The 19,115-nt window shown below is 39.4% G+C and overlaps 1 protein-coding gene and 1 pseudogene across 3 annotated transcripts in view; both read right to left on the bottom strand.

The window, feature by feature from the left end:
* Positions 1-19,115, bottom strand: part of SYNE2 (spectrin repeat containing nuclear envelope protein 2) — a 282,344-nt gene that overhangs the window by 137,758 nt on the left and 125,471 nt on the right. For all 3 annotated transcript variants that reach the window (XM_042943457.1, XM_042943458.1, XM_042943459.1), the window contains 6 exons: positions 15,818-17,909; positions 13,834-14,156; positions 11,277-11,421; positions 10,241-10,459; positions 3,756-4,021; positions 1,258-1,426 (listed from right to left, as the gene is read on the bottom strand). In XM_042943457.1, coding sequence (XP_042799391.1) covers positions 1,258-1,426; positions 3,756-4,021; positions 10,241-10,459; positions 11,277-11,421; positions 13,834-14,156; positions 15,818-17,909 — 3,214 coding nt within the window. The remainder of the gene's footprint in view (positions 1-1,257; positions 1,427-3,755; positions 4,022-10,240; positions 10,460-11,276; positions 11,422-13,833; positions 14,157-15,817; positions 17,910-19,115) is intronic.
* LOC122221352 lies at positions 8,732-10,028 on the bottom strand (annotated as a pseudogene).

The following is a 19,115-nucleotide window of genomic DNA, read 5'->3' as shown; positions in this document are numbered from 1 at the left end:
ATCATTAACCCTGAGGAAGGGGTAGTGGGAACCCCTGATTGATAGCCAGTCTGTCAGAAGTACAGGAGGGCCAGAACTTGTGATTAGCATCTGAAGGGGGGGGGGGGGTCTTGTGGGAGTGAGCTGGGAGTGAGCCTTTAATCTGCGTGGTCTGTGCTAACTCCTGCTAGTTAATGTTAGAATTGAATTGAATTGAATTGAATTGAATTGAATTGAATTGAATTGAATCATTGCTTTCCAGAGACTTGGGGAAGAAACTCCACACATTTGGTATCAAAAGTGTTGTGAGTCAATACGGTGGCACCTATATCAGAGGTAAGTAGTACATCCTACTAAAGGCAGTAGTCTAACACCCTACTCAATAAATGCTCTGAGACCCCTGTTCACCAAACACGCCTGAAAAGGGGTTGAAGCAGGACTGCTGGGTCCAGATCGGCCTACCTCCCTGCTCTCTACTGTGATAGGAAAAGACAAGATTCAGTAGGCCGAGAGGAAAAGGTTAGGACCGAGGTCCCAGGGTGGGGGAAAAGCACATTTTGGAACAATGCTGGGGGTGTCTGACCACAGCAAACCCCCTGGGGCATAAGGTTCCTCTTAAGAATGTAACAGGTACCACCTATTCCCCTCCCCCTCAGGTTTCCCTCAGGAATTTGACAAAAGACCTGACTGAAAGTAAGTAGTAGACCATAAAACATTTGACCCGCAAGAAATGATATGGCCATAGATCTCCCCTCATACAATGGAATTGGGCCAATCAGGAATGGACAACCCAAGCACCTAGAGCATCAAGCCAATAAGGACAGAAACTGAGAGCGAACAAGGGGAAGAAAAGAGGGGAGCGTCCAGAACGTTGTAAAACAAAGGCCCTTGCCTACAGTTGGGAGCATTCACCTTCAAATGCCCCTTCTCTGTAAAGAGAGCTTTCATACTATTCTGACTTTCTAATCTTAGACCCTAATAAACTTTTGCCTGCTGTTCATTCTGTGTCCACCTCTTCATTCTTCAAAGCGGCGAGACGATGAATCCCAGGTATTGAGGTGAAAAATCCTGCAACGCTTCTCTGCACTCCAACCACACTGATCTTCCCCTGTGGCTTGGCCCCACCATGCCACGGGGCCTTTGCCCGTGCTTTCCTCTCTCCTGGGCCACTCCCTCCACTCCAGTCACAGAGTTACCCCTGCCCCAAGGAATTTGCATTCAAGACTGCAGACCTGTATCAGCCACATTCACTGTTTCCTCACTTCATTCCTCACTCACCTCGAACTGTTCTGCCTTTTCTGGGTGGTCGTGTAATTCCATATTTTGGAAGGAAGTTGCGGTCTGTTGAAATAAATTCTTCAAAGTAATTATTTCTTTTGTGAAGGAATGTCTTTCTTGGGTTTCATTCTCCACCAATTCCTTATTTTCTTGAGCTTTCTGAAAAAGCCTAACATAACATCAAAATAAAATTGTTCTTATCCTGCTGTCTTGGGAAATAATTTTTATTTCAACAATTAACACAATGTCGGCACAGTTCGCAAAAGAAGATTATTTTTCCTGAGAGAAAAGTACCAATTTTCAGTGGTTTATATACTACATATACAAACATATACCAAATTCTATCACTCAGTCAAAAGCCTCTCCAAACGTTCATCTCAAAATATCCTCTTTTGGGGGCTCCTGGGTGGTTCAGTTGGTTAAGCACCTGATTCTGGATTTAGGCTCAGGTCGTGGTCTCACAGTTTGTGAGTTTGAGCCCCGCATCAGGCTCTGTGCTGACAGTGAGGAGCCTGTTTGGGATTCTCTCTGTCTCAGTCTCTCTCTGCCCCTCCCCTGCTCCTGCTCTTATTCTCTCTCTCTCTCTCTCTCTCTCTCTCTCTCTCTCAGTAAATAAACTTTAAAAAAAATCCTCTTTTCACACTTTACATTCCAACTGCTGTCTCCATCTGACTTTCCTCCACATGATCTGTCAGTTCAACTGAATATGACTTAAGAGGTGAGAATGGAGTCATGCATGGGTGGGCTCTTGGGGACAGATGACCCCATTTGCTGTGGATGTAACTACCATATCAGTAGAGGAATTTAAGAGGGTACAGTCTTTCCTGAGAGCTATTTGGTAAGTATTTCTAGCCATAAACATATTATATCCTTTGACCCACTGATTCTGCTTCTTGGTGTCTTTCTCAAAGAATTAATCACAGATGCAGAGATTCTGGCATAAGAAGATTCACTACAGTGGTTTCTTTTTAATGTTTACTTATTTTTCAGAGAGAGAGAGAGAGAGAGAGACAGAGACAGAGCACAAGCAAGGGAGGGGCAGAGAGAGAGAGGGAGACACAGAATTTGAACCAGGCTCCAGGCTCTGAGTTGTCAGCACAGAGCCCGATTCAGGGGTCGAGCTCTGAATGGCAAGATCATGACCTGAGCCGAAGTCGGACGCTTAACCGACTGAGCCACCCAGAAGCCCCCTCACGACAATGTTTTTATAAAAGTAAAAACCATGTATAATTTAAAGATTCCATAATAGGAGTTTGGTTAAATAAATTATGGTATATTCACATGGTGAAATATTACATAATTATGTTTTAAGGAACATTTAATGGCATAGGAAAACTAACATGATATGCTGATAAATGATTTAGCACGCAACGAAACAATATAGTACTATCATAATTTGTTTAAAAATAGAATTATAACAAAAAAAGGTAAGTGATTGGCAGTGATTGTTGTTGAATGATAAAATTAAAGAGGGGGGTTATATTAACCTTTATAATTTTCCACATTCCCTGAACCACCTGTAATGAATATGTGTTACAAAAATAGAAAAAAAAAAAAAAGCAATCATGAGTAAAAAAACTCAACGGCTATTCATCCTCAATAATACCAGGATAGAGAATATGGACTGGTTTTCATCATTGTTACTGATCTTTTCCATCCACACCACCCCCCCCTTCTTTGAGTATAGTTGACACGCAATGTTACATTAGTTTCAGGTGTACAACTTACTGATTTGATAGGTTTATACATTATACTACACTCACCCCAACTATCCTGTTACATCACTGTTACAATATTGACTACATTCCTTATGCTCTGCTTTTTATTCCCAGACTTACCGATTCCATAACTAAAGGCCTGTACCTCCCACTCCCCTTCACTCATTTTGCCCACCCCCCACCCACCTCCCCTCTGGTTCTGCTTTGTGTTCATTTATACTTTTTTTTTTTTTTTAAAGATTCCATTTATGAGTGGAATCACATTTGTCTTTCTCAGTATTTGTCTTTCTCAGGCTGACTTATTTCACTTAGCATAATACCCTCTAGGTCCATCCATGTTGTCTCAAATGGCCCAACCTCATCCTTCTTTAAGGCTGTGTAGTATTCTGTTGCACACATATACCACATTTTCCTTATCTATTCGTCTATCGATGGACACTTAGGTTGCTTCCACGTCTTGGCTACTGTATATAATGCTGCAATAAACATAGAGGTGCATGTATCTTTTAGAGTTAATGTTTTCATTTTCCCCGGGTAGATACTTAATAGTGGAGTTACTGGATCCTGGGGTAATTCTATTTTGAATCTTCTGAAGAACCATCGTAATAGTTTCCACAGTGGATATACATTGCCAACACTGTATACTTTTCTGTGTTAACGCAATTCCATCATACCATTTGTCATTATTCTATATTTTTATATTTTCAATAGCCAATATTCTCTAAATTTTAAGCCTGAGTCAGCAAGCACGTTGTCTTAATAGTTTTTCATAAGACTTACTTGTTGCATCGTTCTTGCATCGATGTAATCTCTTGAAATGCTGGACCAGTTTCTATAGCCTGTAAGCTTTGGGGAGCATTCTGGATACTTCTTAGGCGCTGAAGAAGTAAGGTCAGTAATAGCTGCTGCTTCTCCACATTTTCTTGGTAACGGCATAAACAGTCTAGCAGCTCACAGAGCTCCTCTGTGGTGGCCGCCTCTTTTGTTTTAGAAATTTCAGGGAGATCTTCTTGAAGGTTATCTAAAATAATTGCTTCTCGTTCAATCTAATTCAATAAACAAAAAAAAAAAAAAAAAAAAAAAGAGAGAGAGAGAGAGAGAGAGAACTAAAATAACTAAACTGTACTTGGATCGCCTCAGGAGCTGAAGCATACCTTGGGAACCATAATTTTTGTGCACTGGCCCTTCAAAGGGTTCCTGATGCCATATCCTCACTCGAAGTAGCATCCGTCTTCCTATAGCTGGGAATATTATTCCTCTGCTTTTGGAATTCCATAGCTCCCAGCGATCGATCATGTAGATATGTGATTACTATGAAATACTGCTATTGTGAGCTGAAGGAAACCCTGCTGAGTATTTTCATAAATAATTTTCCTCTCCTTCAGATTTCCATTGCACAAAGCAGTTATCTCTTCTGAAACACCTATAAGGCAGTTCGAATGAGCTTCACCAAATTGCAACTACTAAGAGGTTGGGTGACTGCTGGATAATTTTTCGACAGGTGACTTCTCTTTCACATCCCATTCCTACATGCCCAAAAAAGTAAGTCTGGTACTTCCTCATGCCCCTAACACCCATGCCAAAGGGAAAGCAGTCCTGACTAATCATGTATTTATCAACATGGCTATGTGCAGAACCCAGAACTACATAACCTAATACATCACATGTCTGCAAAATGGAGTCCCGTCATCCTTGAACTCAGAATGAAGACACAGAAAATCAGATCCCTCCACACACCTCTTCAGACCCTGTGGTCCTCACCTCAGCTGTACCCCACAGTCACCACATTCTGCCCCAGCAGCATTGTTAACTCTCCCGCCCTGACATCCAAACTCAAGTCAGGCACCTTGCAATCTGGACAGTACAGAGTAGCACTCTGGTCAACTACCTTTCTGATATCACGCTCATTGAAATGATAAACGAAAACCTGCCAAAGGGTCGAACGTAAAGCCTGTGAGAATTTAGCAATTCCAGCATAAATTAAGTTTCCAGGAGCTCAGTGGTCGAGCGCCTGCCAGAATTCCATGGCGTAAAGCTCAAGTTGTTCCGTCTTATGTCTCTACCACTAAGAAAGCACTGGATTTGCCCACTGAGATTTTGGAGGCAGCATATGCTATACTTCAGAATATTACTCAGCTCCATTTATCAGAATGCTGCCAAGCTTGAGGGGGGTCTGGACAAAAAGAGGCACTGCTCTAGGGTCAGATTATGGGATAAACTGCCCTGCCACTTGGGCCATACGACCCAGTTGAGTCCCCGGGTCACTGTAGGGTGTAGGTATAGGCTGGCCTCTCAAAAGACCCAGTTATGGAATGTATGCTTTCCATCACCTCAAACCTGAATTCAGTTGCATCAGAAGTGCTGGTTCTCAGGCAGGCAGCCACACTTCCACCAGGGAATGAGATAGAAGGGTTCCACTGGGATGTCTGGCAACCTCCCTGCCAGGGAACCAGCAGGCAAAGAAAGGACGTGCTGTAGTGTCAGAGATAATGGTATCTAGGGTCTCGAATACACATCAGGGTGGAAAAAAGTAGGTCTGTAATCTAGAACTTAATGGAACATCTCTTGGCGCTTCCATGAAGAGCAACAACAGCAACCATGACCCAATAAGAGTAAAGCAACTGAAGGCCTGACCTTCCCAGTTCCAGTTCCCCTCGTCCCCCACACCTGTTCCTGGAGATCACTTTCCAAAATAAACCACCTGCCTGCAAGCCTCATCTCAGGCTCTGTCGTCCGCTGTAAGTTGGTAAGTGATTAAGGAGGGAAATCATTTTTATTGGGGCAATAATTGTACTCAAAAGCCAGGCCATTCTTCAACTTGTGATGGATAATCAAACTGTCATACATGCACCCAACCCAGTATTACTCAGGAAGAAAAAGAAATGAACTATTGATACAAGCAGCAATATGAATGCATCTCCCATGCATTATGCTCAGTGAAAAAATGCCACACTCAAAAGGCACAAACTATCCCAGTCCATTTATATGACATTCTGGAAATGGCAAGACAGATTAATGGTTGCCAGGGGCTGGAGGTGATAGAAGGGACTGATTACAGAGGTGCACAAGGGAACTATCTGGAGTGATGAGCATGTTCTATATCTTCATTTTGTTGGTGATCATGTGCCTGTGTTCATCAAAATTCAACAGACTTTATGCTAAAAAGGATAAAGACAGCTCCCAAATCAGTAAAATAGTTGCCACAAAAATTATGTATTCATTCTTCCACCTGAATGATTTCCTTTGGACACAGAATTCTAATAATATTGGTTATAAAACTTTTAGATTCACAGTCAATTATAGAGTCCAGAAAGGGAGAAGGAGCCCTAGTTGCACCATAAGTAAACAGAGTGAAAGAGACTGAAATACTCATAACCAGGAGATTTAGGAACCAGTAAAAGTCTTTTGGACTTTGGGTTCATGGGGAAGAAGCCAGCTTTCTACCTTCAATTATCTTTCGAGACAGGACTTTAGCACATTATGATCACCAAAGCAAAAATGATGACTCTGAATAACCAGAAACGAATAATTAAATCAAGCAGATTCTGTTTAAGAGAATAGGAAGGTAAAATTTTAGGGGGAAAAAAGGTAAATCAAAATTTAAATTTATTTTTCAAAATATACAAGTAAACAGAGTTTTAAGTTTTTGAAAATCTGCTTATACAAAACCTTTATCCCATACAGATACGGGATTATCGTAATGTCTTAAAAAAAGAAATTCATTCTGTCACACACAAAAGCACCAACCATGCCAATAGAACCTTGCGTGTACAAGTGTTTAGATGATACAATTTTTATTGAATGGATACAAGCTATTTTAGGTTTTCATTTTTATTTTGAGAAAGAGAGTGAACACAGTGGGGGAGGGGCAGGGAGCGAGGGAGAGAGAGAATCCCAAGAAGGCTCTGCACGGTCAGCAGACAGCCCAGTTAGGGGCTTGATCCCACAAACCGTGAGATCATGACCTGAGCCAAAAATCAAGAGTCAGACACTTAACCGACTGAGCCACCCTGGTGCCCCTGGATACAAGCAATTTTAAAATCCTACATCAATTTGGTGTGCGTAAATATCATTTAAGCTGATGGTTTTGTGGTTAAATACCAGAGTGTAAGTTTGAGACATTTTTTTGGGGGGGGGGGTACCAAATTACTTTATTTGAAGGAATGCTACAAATGAAAGAAGTTAAGTAGATGTTTTGGTACAACTTCTAGAAAAGGGAAAGGTAACCCCAACACGCATGCACTGCCTCGGTGACCAGGGAAGTCACCCGTGTGGCGATGGGAAGACAGCCTAAGGCTTAGCTCTCATTATCACTGTTTCCCAAGGTGTGCTTGTCAAAGAGATACTGTGCCATGCCAGGTTCGGGAGCCCCCATCTTGCGCAGGTTGGTTACGTGGTCACCCAGTTCTTTTTGAGACATTTTTTTAATGTTTACTTATTTATTTTGAGACAGTGAGGGCACGAGCACAGGAGAGGCAGAGAGACAGGGGAAAGAGAGAGAATCCCAAACAGGGTCTGCATGGTCAGCATGGAGCCCAAGGTAGGGCTTGATCTCATGAAGCATGAGATCACAACCTGGGCCAAAATCCAGAGTCGGACACTTGACCAATTGAGCCACCCAGGTGCCCCTAACCAGAGTGTAAGTTTGAATCCTCTTCTACCATTCACTTGTGAATTTGGGCAAGTAACTCCATCTGACTGTGTCTCACTTTCCTCGTCTACAAAATGAGGATAAAATAAAAATAATTACCTCATAGGATTCTTGTGAAGGTAAATGATAATACATATAACGTGCTTAGAACTGTGCCCAACACACGCTCCGTACCAGCCCATCATGTGTTGGAGTGGTTGTTCCTATTACTACATGAGGGCATATTTTGTTTGTGATGCTCTGAAAAACACATTCTGCCAGCAAATATTGTCAAATGCTTCGATGAATAATTACAAAGCTCTAAATGAACGGGGTCTGAATTAATACAATATAATTGCAAATGGGTGTACACTGATAGAAAGACAATATAGTAAAATAGAAAGAATAAAAGCTCAGGATTACCCTAGACCTGGGTTTGAATAAGAGCTGTCACTCAAGAAATGTTTACTAACTGCCCACTAAGTGCAAGGCCCCGGTCAGATTCTAAAGTGACAGCAGTGAGCACAACAGCTGTGGCCCCAGTCCCGCAGCCCCAGCTCAATCGCCACCTGGGAGGTCTCGTGTCATCAGAAATCTCTCGGTGCCTCCGTATCCCCATCAACGACATCGCAATAATATTTAACTCTTGAGAGCAATGCAAGGATTTGGTGGGACACAGCCTCCTGTCCAATAAACAGTGCCAGTACGGACGGGAAAGATGGGGGCTAGCAGCTCGGCTAAAAAGTGAAATTTACAAAGTTTCTTAGAGTTGTAACATTCAAGAGTCTATGTACTAACCACACCCTACCAGCACTACCAAAATATTATTCATTTCCAGAATATCAAGTATTTAGGGGCGGCTGGGTGGCTCAGTCGGTTAAGGGTCCAACTTCAGGTCAGGTCATGATCTGGAGGTCTGTGAGTTCAGGCCCTGTGTCCGACTCTGGGCTGACAGCTCAGAGCCTGGAGCCTGCTTCGGATTCTGTGTGTCCCTCTCTCTCTCTCTCTGCCCCTCCCCGACTTGTCCTCTCTCTCTCTCAAAAAATAAACATTGAAAAAATTAAAAAAAGAAAAAAGAATATCAGTATTTTTCTTTCTTTTTTCTTTATATTATTTTATTATGCTGCAGTAAGGTAGGTATCTTGGATGACTCATTTAAGGAAGTTCACTTAATCCACCTTGACGAAGCCTATATCCTCTCCATACTGACGGAAACACTGGTGGCAATTATTTACTAGGCAATTATTACTGAGGCCATTATTTCTGGATCAGATGTGCCAGTTTGAGCAGACAGGGCAAGAATGAAGACCCTGGCCGAATTTTCTCCCATGGCTTCAGTAGAGCTGCTGGTGACCTATCGTGCTCTCTCGGATGCAATGAGGCAAAAGGCAGGAAGATCAAGTTTTAAGCAGGAAAATATGCCAGTGCTAAACATTTCTATCCCAAATCAAGTACTGATTCATTATATTTCTCTCTTAAGTAAAGTTAGCAGGAATTTTGACATGAATAAGAGAGAAAGGTTTTCATTTAATGTTCTGATTTGTACTTCATTTATACCTGATAGATTAAAGAACACCCGAAGATAATTTTATACTATTTTTAAATTTCCTTTCTAAATATATGTGATGGCCTAAATCCTGAATCATGCTTAAATTAACATCTGTGATTGATATATATTATGGAGGGTTTTTTTTTTTTTTTTTAGTTTATTTATTTATTTTGAGAGAGAAAGAGAGAGAAGGCAAGCAGGGAAGGGGCAGAGAGAGAGAGGGAAAGAGAGAGAATCCCAAGCAAGCTCCATGCTGTCATCTTGGAGCCGTACATGCGGCTCAATTCCGTGACCCCAAGATCATGACCTGAGCCAAAATCAAGAGTCAGACGTTTAACTGAGCCATCCTGGCACCCCTATTATGGAGATTTTCTTTAAGAAGGTTTTCAGAAAGAGTATCATACATATTTTTAAGTCCATACTTTAACCATTAGAATTAATTTCCATAGCTAATAAGTAGTTAAATTCAAAATCAGTTGGTTATTGTGAATATTACCTAATTCTAACCTTTGGTGTTATGTAAAGACATTTTTTTTTTTTTTTTGAGAGAGAGAGACTATGAGAGAGCAAGCATGAGCAGGGGAGGGACCGAGAGAGAGAGAGAGAGAGAGAGAGAGAAGGAAAAAGAGAGAGAGACAGAGAGAGAATCTCAAGTAGTCTCCATGTCCAGCAGTGAGCTGAAGCAGGATTCGATCTCACAACCCTAAGATCATGATCTGAGCCAAAAACAAGCGTCGGATGCTTAACCGACTCAGCCACCCAGGCACGCCAAGACAGTTATTTTTAAGAGGGGTTAATTTATAGGTACAATAAAGATTTTAAAGCTCCAATGAGCAAATACTTATTTATAAGTATTACCTAATGCCAAAAACATTGGCACTTTTAAGAAAGAATTTGAGCCATTTCTTGGAGATGATTTTACTAGGACCTGACCTCTATGAACATTTATGTGCTACGTGCCTGTGGTGTGAACAAAGGGTACCGGTTGAGGACTTGTTTTATATAAAAACAAACCACCAAGTAGCACAACAATGTAGATGACAATTGTTAGGAAACTGGTTATAATGTTGAAAATGAAGCACTTACTTCTTCACTGACAAATTTCCACTCCCACTTTAGTTCTTCACACCAAATCTCCCACTCTTTGGCAGCCTCTAGCAAACTCAACCATTTGTCCCACAGAGCTGATGTGGTTCTGAGCAGACACACGTCGTCGCTGTCTGTGCACACGGGTCTTATGTGTCTGTGGACCCGGCGTAGTTTCATTAACTCTTCTTTGGTTGATGTAAGATTTGACCCCAAGGCCTTAGGAAAGAAAAGGAAGAGGAGGAATATAAGGTCTATTGATCTTTCTGAAACTTATGAACTTCTTACAATCTTGAGGAATTGATTCTCAGTCATCCCCAAGTGTTATCTGATCTATTTGTTGGTCCTTTTGGAAGCCAATTTAAGACAGATTAGAACTGCCTTAAGTATTACTGGGTTGCACATGAATTTGGAACTATGGTGACAAAAAGAAAGTGTTTTGAAAGGTCGATTTCTTAAAAGATCATTGTTATTTTAATGTTAGTCTCACATCTTACTAGGTAGTTAATCTGAACAATACTTATCAACCACCAATGTATTATTTCGGGTTTTTGTATATGTATCTGTTTGTTTGTTGATATGTGGTAGGTATTAAGCACAGATGACTCAGAATGCTTTCATTCAAATCCTAATAACGTAATACCATAGATTTTAAGATGAAAAGAAGCAAAAACAAAAATTGCGCAGTAATAATAAGAAGTAGCCAGAGTTTAGACTTAACGATAGTTGCATTAAATTCTGTCATTGATCCAGCAACATCCAACAAAATAACAAGAAAGGTAAAGCTTCAGAAAGAATGATCACTAAGAACAATCTGCTACGAGTTTGCTACAGTCCTGTGAATCCAACCCATGAAATCTCTCAGAACCACTGTTTCATGGTTCCCCTCGGCTTTTGGTTTGGGGTGTTTTGAGTGTCCAATTCAGGTGGGAGATTTCTGTGGGTCATAACAGAGCCACATTCCCTGCTGTCGCCACCTGTTCTTTCTGCCAATTTTCTGCATCAAATCTTACTGGAGATTTGCAAATACTATTACCTTGCTCTGTTCCAAGCGCTCTAAAGCTTCCTTGTAAGACACCGGCAACGGGAACATGGACTGCCCAAGAACTGTCTCCATTTGACTGAGGTGAGTGCAAATTTTCTCTTTAATTTTCCTATAGCATTTGTAATTCTCGAGACACCTATAAAGCACCGTTAGGAAAAAAGAAAGGATATTAAATTTTATTTAGTATAATATATTCTGGATTACCCAGAATGAATTCTGAACACTTAATAAAAAACAGAATGTAATTCTCTTTTTCTTATTCAGCGTATTACACCAAATTTTTATTGATTACCTCTTCCTCACAGGGACCTGCATAAGACTTTTAATGCAAACTTGAACAGGCAGATAAGACTTTCCTCAAAACACGTAAATTGTAAAGCTGCACTCTCAAACACTGCAAATGAGATATAAATTGGTACAATTCTTACAAAAACCACTCAGTCTTAAAAATGCTCATATCTTTTGAGCCATTAACCCAACTTCTGCAATTTGTCTTAAGGAATTAATCCTCACAGTAGGAATTTATTCTAAACCTGATAAAACCTTTTACACACTAAAATCTTTTTACTTATTAAACTGTTAATTAAAATAGCAGGGGTGCCTGGGTGGTTCAGTCAGTTAAGCGCACAACTCTTGATTTCCACTCAGGTCATGATCTCAGGGTCGTAAGACTGAGCCCCACATCAGGCTCCGTGCTGAGTGTGGAGTCTGCTTAAGATTCTCTCTCTCCTTCTCTCTCTGCCCCTCCCCTACTCACAAGCATGCTCTCTCTCAAAAACAAATAAATAATTAAAAAATTAAAAATGTCAAAAATTGGAACATACCTTATACGTAACAAAAGATATAGCTAAGTAAATTACAACCATCCATTTTGTAAAATATTTAATAGCAAATACAATTACTTTTGTGAAGTTTTGTTACAATAAGGAAAAGAACACATGTTTTAAAGTAAAGGATAAGCAGCATCTTTTTATGTAGGGTAGTGTTCTGATGTATTAAAAAACTATGAATACAGTTATGTGTATAAAATTGATACAGTCTCAGTCTCTCACTGAAACCAATTAAAACTTTAGTATCAAATATATATTTTAAAATTAAAATATAATAATGAACTAGAAAGGAAGTAAGAAATATTCAGAGGCTCCCAAACTATATGGACGTGGAAATACAGAGAAACAAGCTGAGCTTTAGGGACAAAGACTTTGAGGGCATTTGCTGAGTTTCAGTTTTATTAACCTTTTCCTGGAACGCTGAGGGGACAGAGGATAAAGCCTCAACCCAGGATAGGTTTTAAATAGGAAATTTTCTCTGTAAAATATATATTTATAATATATATAACCACAAAGGACCAGCCTGCAAAATATCGCATACATCTCCACAAATTAATAAGAAAAAGTATGGGCAACCCAATAAAAATTGGGCAATGGCTTGGACAGGCATCTTTCCGAAGATGAAATATGAATGCCCAAGAAATATTCAATAAAGGGGCTCAAACACATTAATATAATAGAGATGCAAATTAAAACCATAATGAAATACCACTTTTCATCCATCAGACTGGCAAAACTTAAATCTCCCAACATCGAGGACTGGCGAAGATATGAAACATTTGGAATAGACTATGTTGTCGAACACTAGTCTGAGTAGAAGTAGGTAAAATTATTTGGAATTTAAAATGTGAGGTGTGCCTACCTTTTGACTCAACACCAGAATCCTCAGTAACTATTCAAGTGAACCTCTCGCATTTAAAAATGTTCCTATTGGCACTAGTTGTGAAGGCAAAAAGTAGAAAAACTCAAATGTCTATCAATAGCTAGGTAACTGAATTTTGCTATAGACAAGAACATGAATAAACTTCAGCATCAAAATGATGAGTTTGAAAAAAATGAGGTGACAGAGGAACACACGTACATGAAAATGAAGCATAAACACATAGAAAAAAATATTTTAAAAAGGAAAGAAAGTGGCAAATAAAATATTGGGGATAATGATTAATTCTGAGGAGAAGAAAGGACCGCACAAGAGAAGTCAAAAGTCATGATGTTTACCTTTGAACCTTTAGGGACAAAGCTGTTTATTTTATTATCATCCTTTATATCATATGCAGACTTTTATAAGCATTCTGTTGTATGTATTCAACATTAAATAAGGAAAAAGGTAAAATAAATACAATAAAATATTTGCTGTGGTTTTCTATAGATAGTGATTTAAAAAGAAAATTTTTTTTAACGTTTATTCATTCTTGAGAGACAGAGAGACAGAGCATGAGCAGGGGAGGGGCAGAGAGAGAGGGAATCCAAAGCAGGCCCCAAGCTCCGAGCTGTCAGCACAGAGCCGGATGCCAGGCTCGAACCATGAACCGTTAGATCATGACCTCAGCCGAAGTCGGACACCCAACAGACTGAGCCACCCAGGCGCCCCATGCAGGTAGTGATTTTTAAAGTTTTCCATATTTTCCAAATTATTCCCAATTTGTAAATGTTAACTATAAAGAAAAATAAACCTTAATTTTGTTCTTAAAGCATTACCTTTAGAAAGAAGTACCTACCCTTCTATTTCAGCTTCCTTTATTTTGGCTGCCTCCCTCACGGCTGAGTCCTTCAAAACTAATCCGTGTATAGTACACTGGAGTTGTTGTTTGGCTTCAGGGCTGGATACAATCCCCAATTTCTCAGTAAGGTCCTGGATGTCTGCTATTGTGGATTGCAACTCCTCTTGTTTCCAGTGAGATATCTCCAGCGATTCTTCTGGATCAGCAAGGTCTATTCTACGGGATGCAATAATGGCTTCACGGGCAGTAAGGATCCCCATCGCCCTAGTGACTGCCTCGTTATAGCGTGTCAAACTTTCATAAGCATCATTCAAGACATCCTGGTGAATAGGAGATGAAACACTGTGACAAAGCTAGCAAACTTTGGGGATTTTTATCATTCTTGAATTTTTGTAGTGCATTCATAAGATGTCTGGGTCTTACAAGGGTTAGCGTCTCCTACTTAGTTTGGCAACATTATGCTAGCACATAAAGACCAATAACTTTTTGTTTGCATAAAGAAAAACTGCTTCCAGATTTGCTAAATCTACTCTAAATTCAAAAATACATCTCAGGCATCATGTCTAATGATACGTATTCCTGTTCTAGAACTCTTATATTAGACTATGAACTAAATAAAGCAATTGCATATATTTAATGTGTGTAACTTTAACCAATATTTGTTGGGGGCATAAAAAGAAAACACACCCTCGCCAAAATTTCTTGTGTTTTCAAATAAATGGCTCTGCCACTAATTTCAGTTTTGAACAAATCACTTAACGTATCCAGACCATAGTCTTCTTGCTGAAATAACAAATAGTTGATGTAAATAACTTTAAAGGTCCCTTCCAGTCCAGCTCCAATCCTATTATTTTAGAGATTTATGTCATCGTTCCTGGAAACTGTATTAAAATCAAATGAAGAAGTACTGAATTTACTCAACATTTGTTAAGTATCAATTTAAACATATTAGGATTCACAGTATGACCTTACATTTCTATAGCGTTTATACCTATCAAATATTGAAATATTATCTAATAAGTCTTTAAATCAGTGAAGGGAGTTCATTTCCCCATTCTATAAGTTTAATGTGACAATTCTGAAAACACAGTGAAAGGCATTATATTAAGTACAAGTGTTCCAGCAACGCCTAAGCTATCTCTCCTAATTATTGTGGAAAAGGAGGGAGTAGGTTGGACTCATTCTACAACACCAGAGGTCAACAAACTTTTCTTGTAGAGGGCCAGACTAAATATTTTAGGCTTTGCCCGCCATCTGGACTATGACAACTACTCAACCCTGCTGGTGTAGCAGGAAAGCAGCCATAGACATTCTCTAAAGAAATGAGCATGGCCATGATACAATAAAACTTTATTTACAAAATCAGGCACCATGGGCAGATTTGGCCCATGAACCTTCATTTGATGACCCAAGCTCTAAAATCAGACAGACCTTGACTCGAATCCTGTTCTGTTCCTGATGCAGGAGCCTGAGAAAACTGTTGATGTTCCTGAACTTAAATTTCCTTATTTTGAAATAGAGCTAATGATAGCACACCCCCCCCCCCCCACAGAGTTGCTATGAGGATTAAAAACACAGTATTCAGCACGGTTCCCAGACACCGTAAGTTCTAAATGGATGCGGAGTTATTATTTTATGTTATTTTCTCTACACTATATTTCTTCTACTATGCCTCACTATTTCTAAAAATACAAACAAACCAAAACCAAACTCCACCTGAACTCAACAGGGGTTGCCAGGGGTATAGAAGTAAAGGCTTCACATTCCTCTTTCCTGTCTATAAAGCACTGTATTTAGATGTAAATTGAGGTGGGATTGTAAACTGGTCCACCGCAAGTGTCTTTTAAATGGCTATTCTATGGAGAATGTTCGTGTAGAACCTATAACTGCTTAAGAAGCACAGATATTACCTAGAGTAAAAGCTAAAACCATGCAATAAAAAGAAATGCATTAACCACCTAATTGAAAAAAAAAAACCTACTGTGCGCAAATCAAGGCTTGTGGCAAGCTGCATGTGAAGATCTTCAATGTCACGTAATTTTGCCTCCACATCATTAGCTCCAGAAGAATTTTCTTCTCTTTGCTTCTCAATGATGGTCACAGCTTTCACACTATCCATTTCTGCCTGAACTTGCTCTTGAAATGCTTCACAATTATCCTTCTCATTTTGAATATGTTCAATGTCCAAATTTATAAGCAAAGGCTGCTCTAACTGAGATTTTATCTGCTTCAAAACATGTAAGGAATCTTCCAGTTTGTCCTGAAAATTCTGTTCATTCACTTCTTTGGGTTGGGATTTTAGTATGCTGTTTTGGAGAACCTTGCGTAACTTGTCATTTTCTTCTGCATACAGCTTTATCCTCGGCATTTCTTTCTCTTTGAAGGTGTCATCAAAGGCCTTACTTTCATTCAATGTCTTTAGTATCTCTTGACACAAGCACATGGCTTTCTCAATTCTCCGATTCAAAATCTGAGCATCGAGCAAACTGCTTTCTGGTGAGGTCTGGGGCATTTCTAGCACTGCTTCGGCTCTTTTCTTAATTTGCAAGTCCATAGCCCTCAATTTACTTAGTGATGCCTGATATCTGCCACGGTCTGCCACATGGTCTGCCAACTGCTTAATTTTTTCCTCGAGTTCCTTTTCTTTCTCAACTACTTGGGTGTGTAATTGGTCAAGTTGGGAACCATCCCAGCTTAGTCCTATACACTCAAACACTTCTTTGAGTTTCCGTACCTGTAGGATACTAGACTGAATACCAGTGAGTCGGTCTTTAAGGCCACAGAGCTCCTTTTCAACATCTTGATTTATTTCTTGATTTAATAGCAGCTCGTTGTGCCGTATATGGTCAACCTCCTTCTGAAGCACAGATGTTTTTTCATGAAATTCTCTGTAAAAATGGATCTTGCGTTCCACTTCATTACATTTACTTTGAATTAATCTTTGCGTTCTATGGGCTCTAGCCTTAAGGTTTTTCAACTGGTCATCCAGAAATAATCTTTCAAACACATTTAGATCCTTACAGATGTCTGTTTGTTCCCGAAGGTGGGTCAAGATCACACTCTCTGCTTCTTGCAATTCCTTCTCAGAACTCATCAAAGTGACACGCTCATGTTCTAGTTCAGTTTCTGTGGAGGCTGTTTTCACCTTGGGATTTATCAGTGCTTCATTTTCCTGAAGTGAAAGCTGAACCTTCTCTATTACGGCAAAAAATCTGCTCCTTTCTTCCAATTTAAATTCTAATTGCTGTGATCTTTCCGTTGACTTTAAAACTAGCATTTGGTACTGATTCTGTAAGTCCTGTAGGAGGTGATTTAAATCATTGCTCTCATCTGCTGGAAGATTAGGAGTATTATCTTTGACCTCTTCAACCAAGGACTCCACAGCTTGGTGCTTATCCAGAATGCCATCATGTGTCATCTTGCACTTTCTGATCTGTGAAAGTATGTCATCTGGGAGAAGGGAAATGGTAGGAGCGAGTTCACCTAGCAGATTCTTGACCCACAGGATAATCTCTCTCATCCTGGTCCTTGTTTCACACATCTTGATCTGATTTTCCACCTCTGTGTTTAATGGCTCCGAGGCTTCCAATCGCTTCTGCAAATTATTCATTGCATCTTCCAAAGTATTCTTTTCTTTTTCTCCCCAAATCCTCTCCATCTGAAATTCAGCTTGCCCCTTCAAAGCCAAAAATCTCTGCTTGATAGCCCGGAGTTCAGTGGCCAAGGCAACTGTGCCTGGGCTCCCCTCCTGTTCTTCTGGAGAGTTCAGCCCTAACTGCTGCTGTTGCTGCAGAGAAACGTCAAGGTCTTGGATCTTACGCATGAAAAGTATAAATTCATCATTTTCTGCTACTTGCTGAGAATACTTCTTTTGAGCCAACTGTTGTACTTGTTCCCAACTACGTGCAAGTTGCTGGATCTGGCTTTCCAAAACCTTCTTATCCATGTCAGTCACACACTTTGATAAATTTTCCCATTCAATTTTCATCTTGCTTAAAGAATCTTTCTCTTTTTCTATCGATGCCAGGTAGTTTTTCATTTTGTCCAGATAGGCTGCACTGTCCAGTGGTCCCCTAGAGAAAGAAAAAAAATGGAGCTTATTAATATACATCAACATGAGGTTAGAGTTCATGAAAAGAAATTAATTCTGCTCTGAATTCACAGAAGAGAAGATTAGGTTGTCTATAAAAGCATTCTGTCTTTAAAATCAAAATCAGGACCTTGTTTAGTGTGGCTTTCAGTTAGTGTGTGACAATACAGAGAACTCGCCTATAAAATAAGTATCGTAAAAATGCAGAACCACAGGAAGGGAGTGAAGAGGGAAGGGAACGATATATATGTAAAAGGACTTGGTAACTGTAAAGTACTTGCACAAAGGTGAGTCTAAGCCTAAGAAATTATCACAATGTCCAACCACTTTGTTACCATTTTACCGACAATAATGAATAAGAAAGTATAATCAGTCTCGTCTTTTGAATATAAAATTGTTTCCTCAAAGGGATATCACTGAAAGTAAACCCCATTTAGGCAAAAGTACAAAATCAAACTTTTTACTTTAAAAAAAAAAATGTTTTTTTAAAGTTATCCCTACAGCCAATGTGAGGCTTGAACTCACAACCCCGAGATCAACAGTTGTTTGCTCCACTGACTGACTCAGCCAGGTGCCCGCCTCAACCTTTTTAATAATGACAAGGTATTTACACAGTAAGACTGTATCTACAAACCATTTGCTATTATCTTCAAAGCCAAAAAGAGTATATATATGTAAAAAGAAATCATTAGAATGGATATATATTCAGTAGGTTCCGAACTATTTCAACCAATTATGCTGATACTGAACAAGCGTATACATAGAATATTTCTTTCCACCCCATAGTTCAGAATAAAGTCTTGACAAAAAGAGTGCTGAATTCCATAGAATTTAAATCCATTTGGAAGATACTTATAGTGTGAATTAATTGTTTAAGAAATTAATTTGTAAAACATAATTTAATTATAAAATTAATATAAATAATATAAAATTTACTGCATGAAACAACAGTTTTCTTCAATGGCTTCCGTATGTAATTAATTTCCATATTGTACTGTTAAAATCATAATATCGTCTCATAGTATAAACTCTTAAAACCCTGGGCCTGTCCAAGGTAGTGCAGCCTATCTGTGCTTGAATAAAAAGAATGCAAGACCTAAATTGTTTCTTTTTTTTTTTTTTTTAATGTTTATTTTTGAGTGAGAAAGAGAGAGAGAGAGAGAGAATGAGCGGGGGAAGAGCAGAGTCA

The sequence above is a fragment of the Panthera leo genome, chromosome B3, assembly GCF_018350215.1.
Source record: "Panthera leo isolate Ple1 chromosome B3, P.leo_Ple1_pat1.1, whole genome shotgun sequence".
Classification (NCBI taxonomy): domain Eukaryota; kingdom Metazoa; phylum Chordata; class Mammalia; order Carnivora; family Felidae; genus Panthera; species Panthera leo.
Note: the sequence above shows the minus strand (reverse complement) of the source record. Positions and strands in the feature narration are given on the sequence as shown.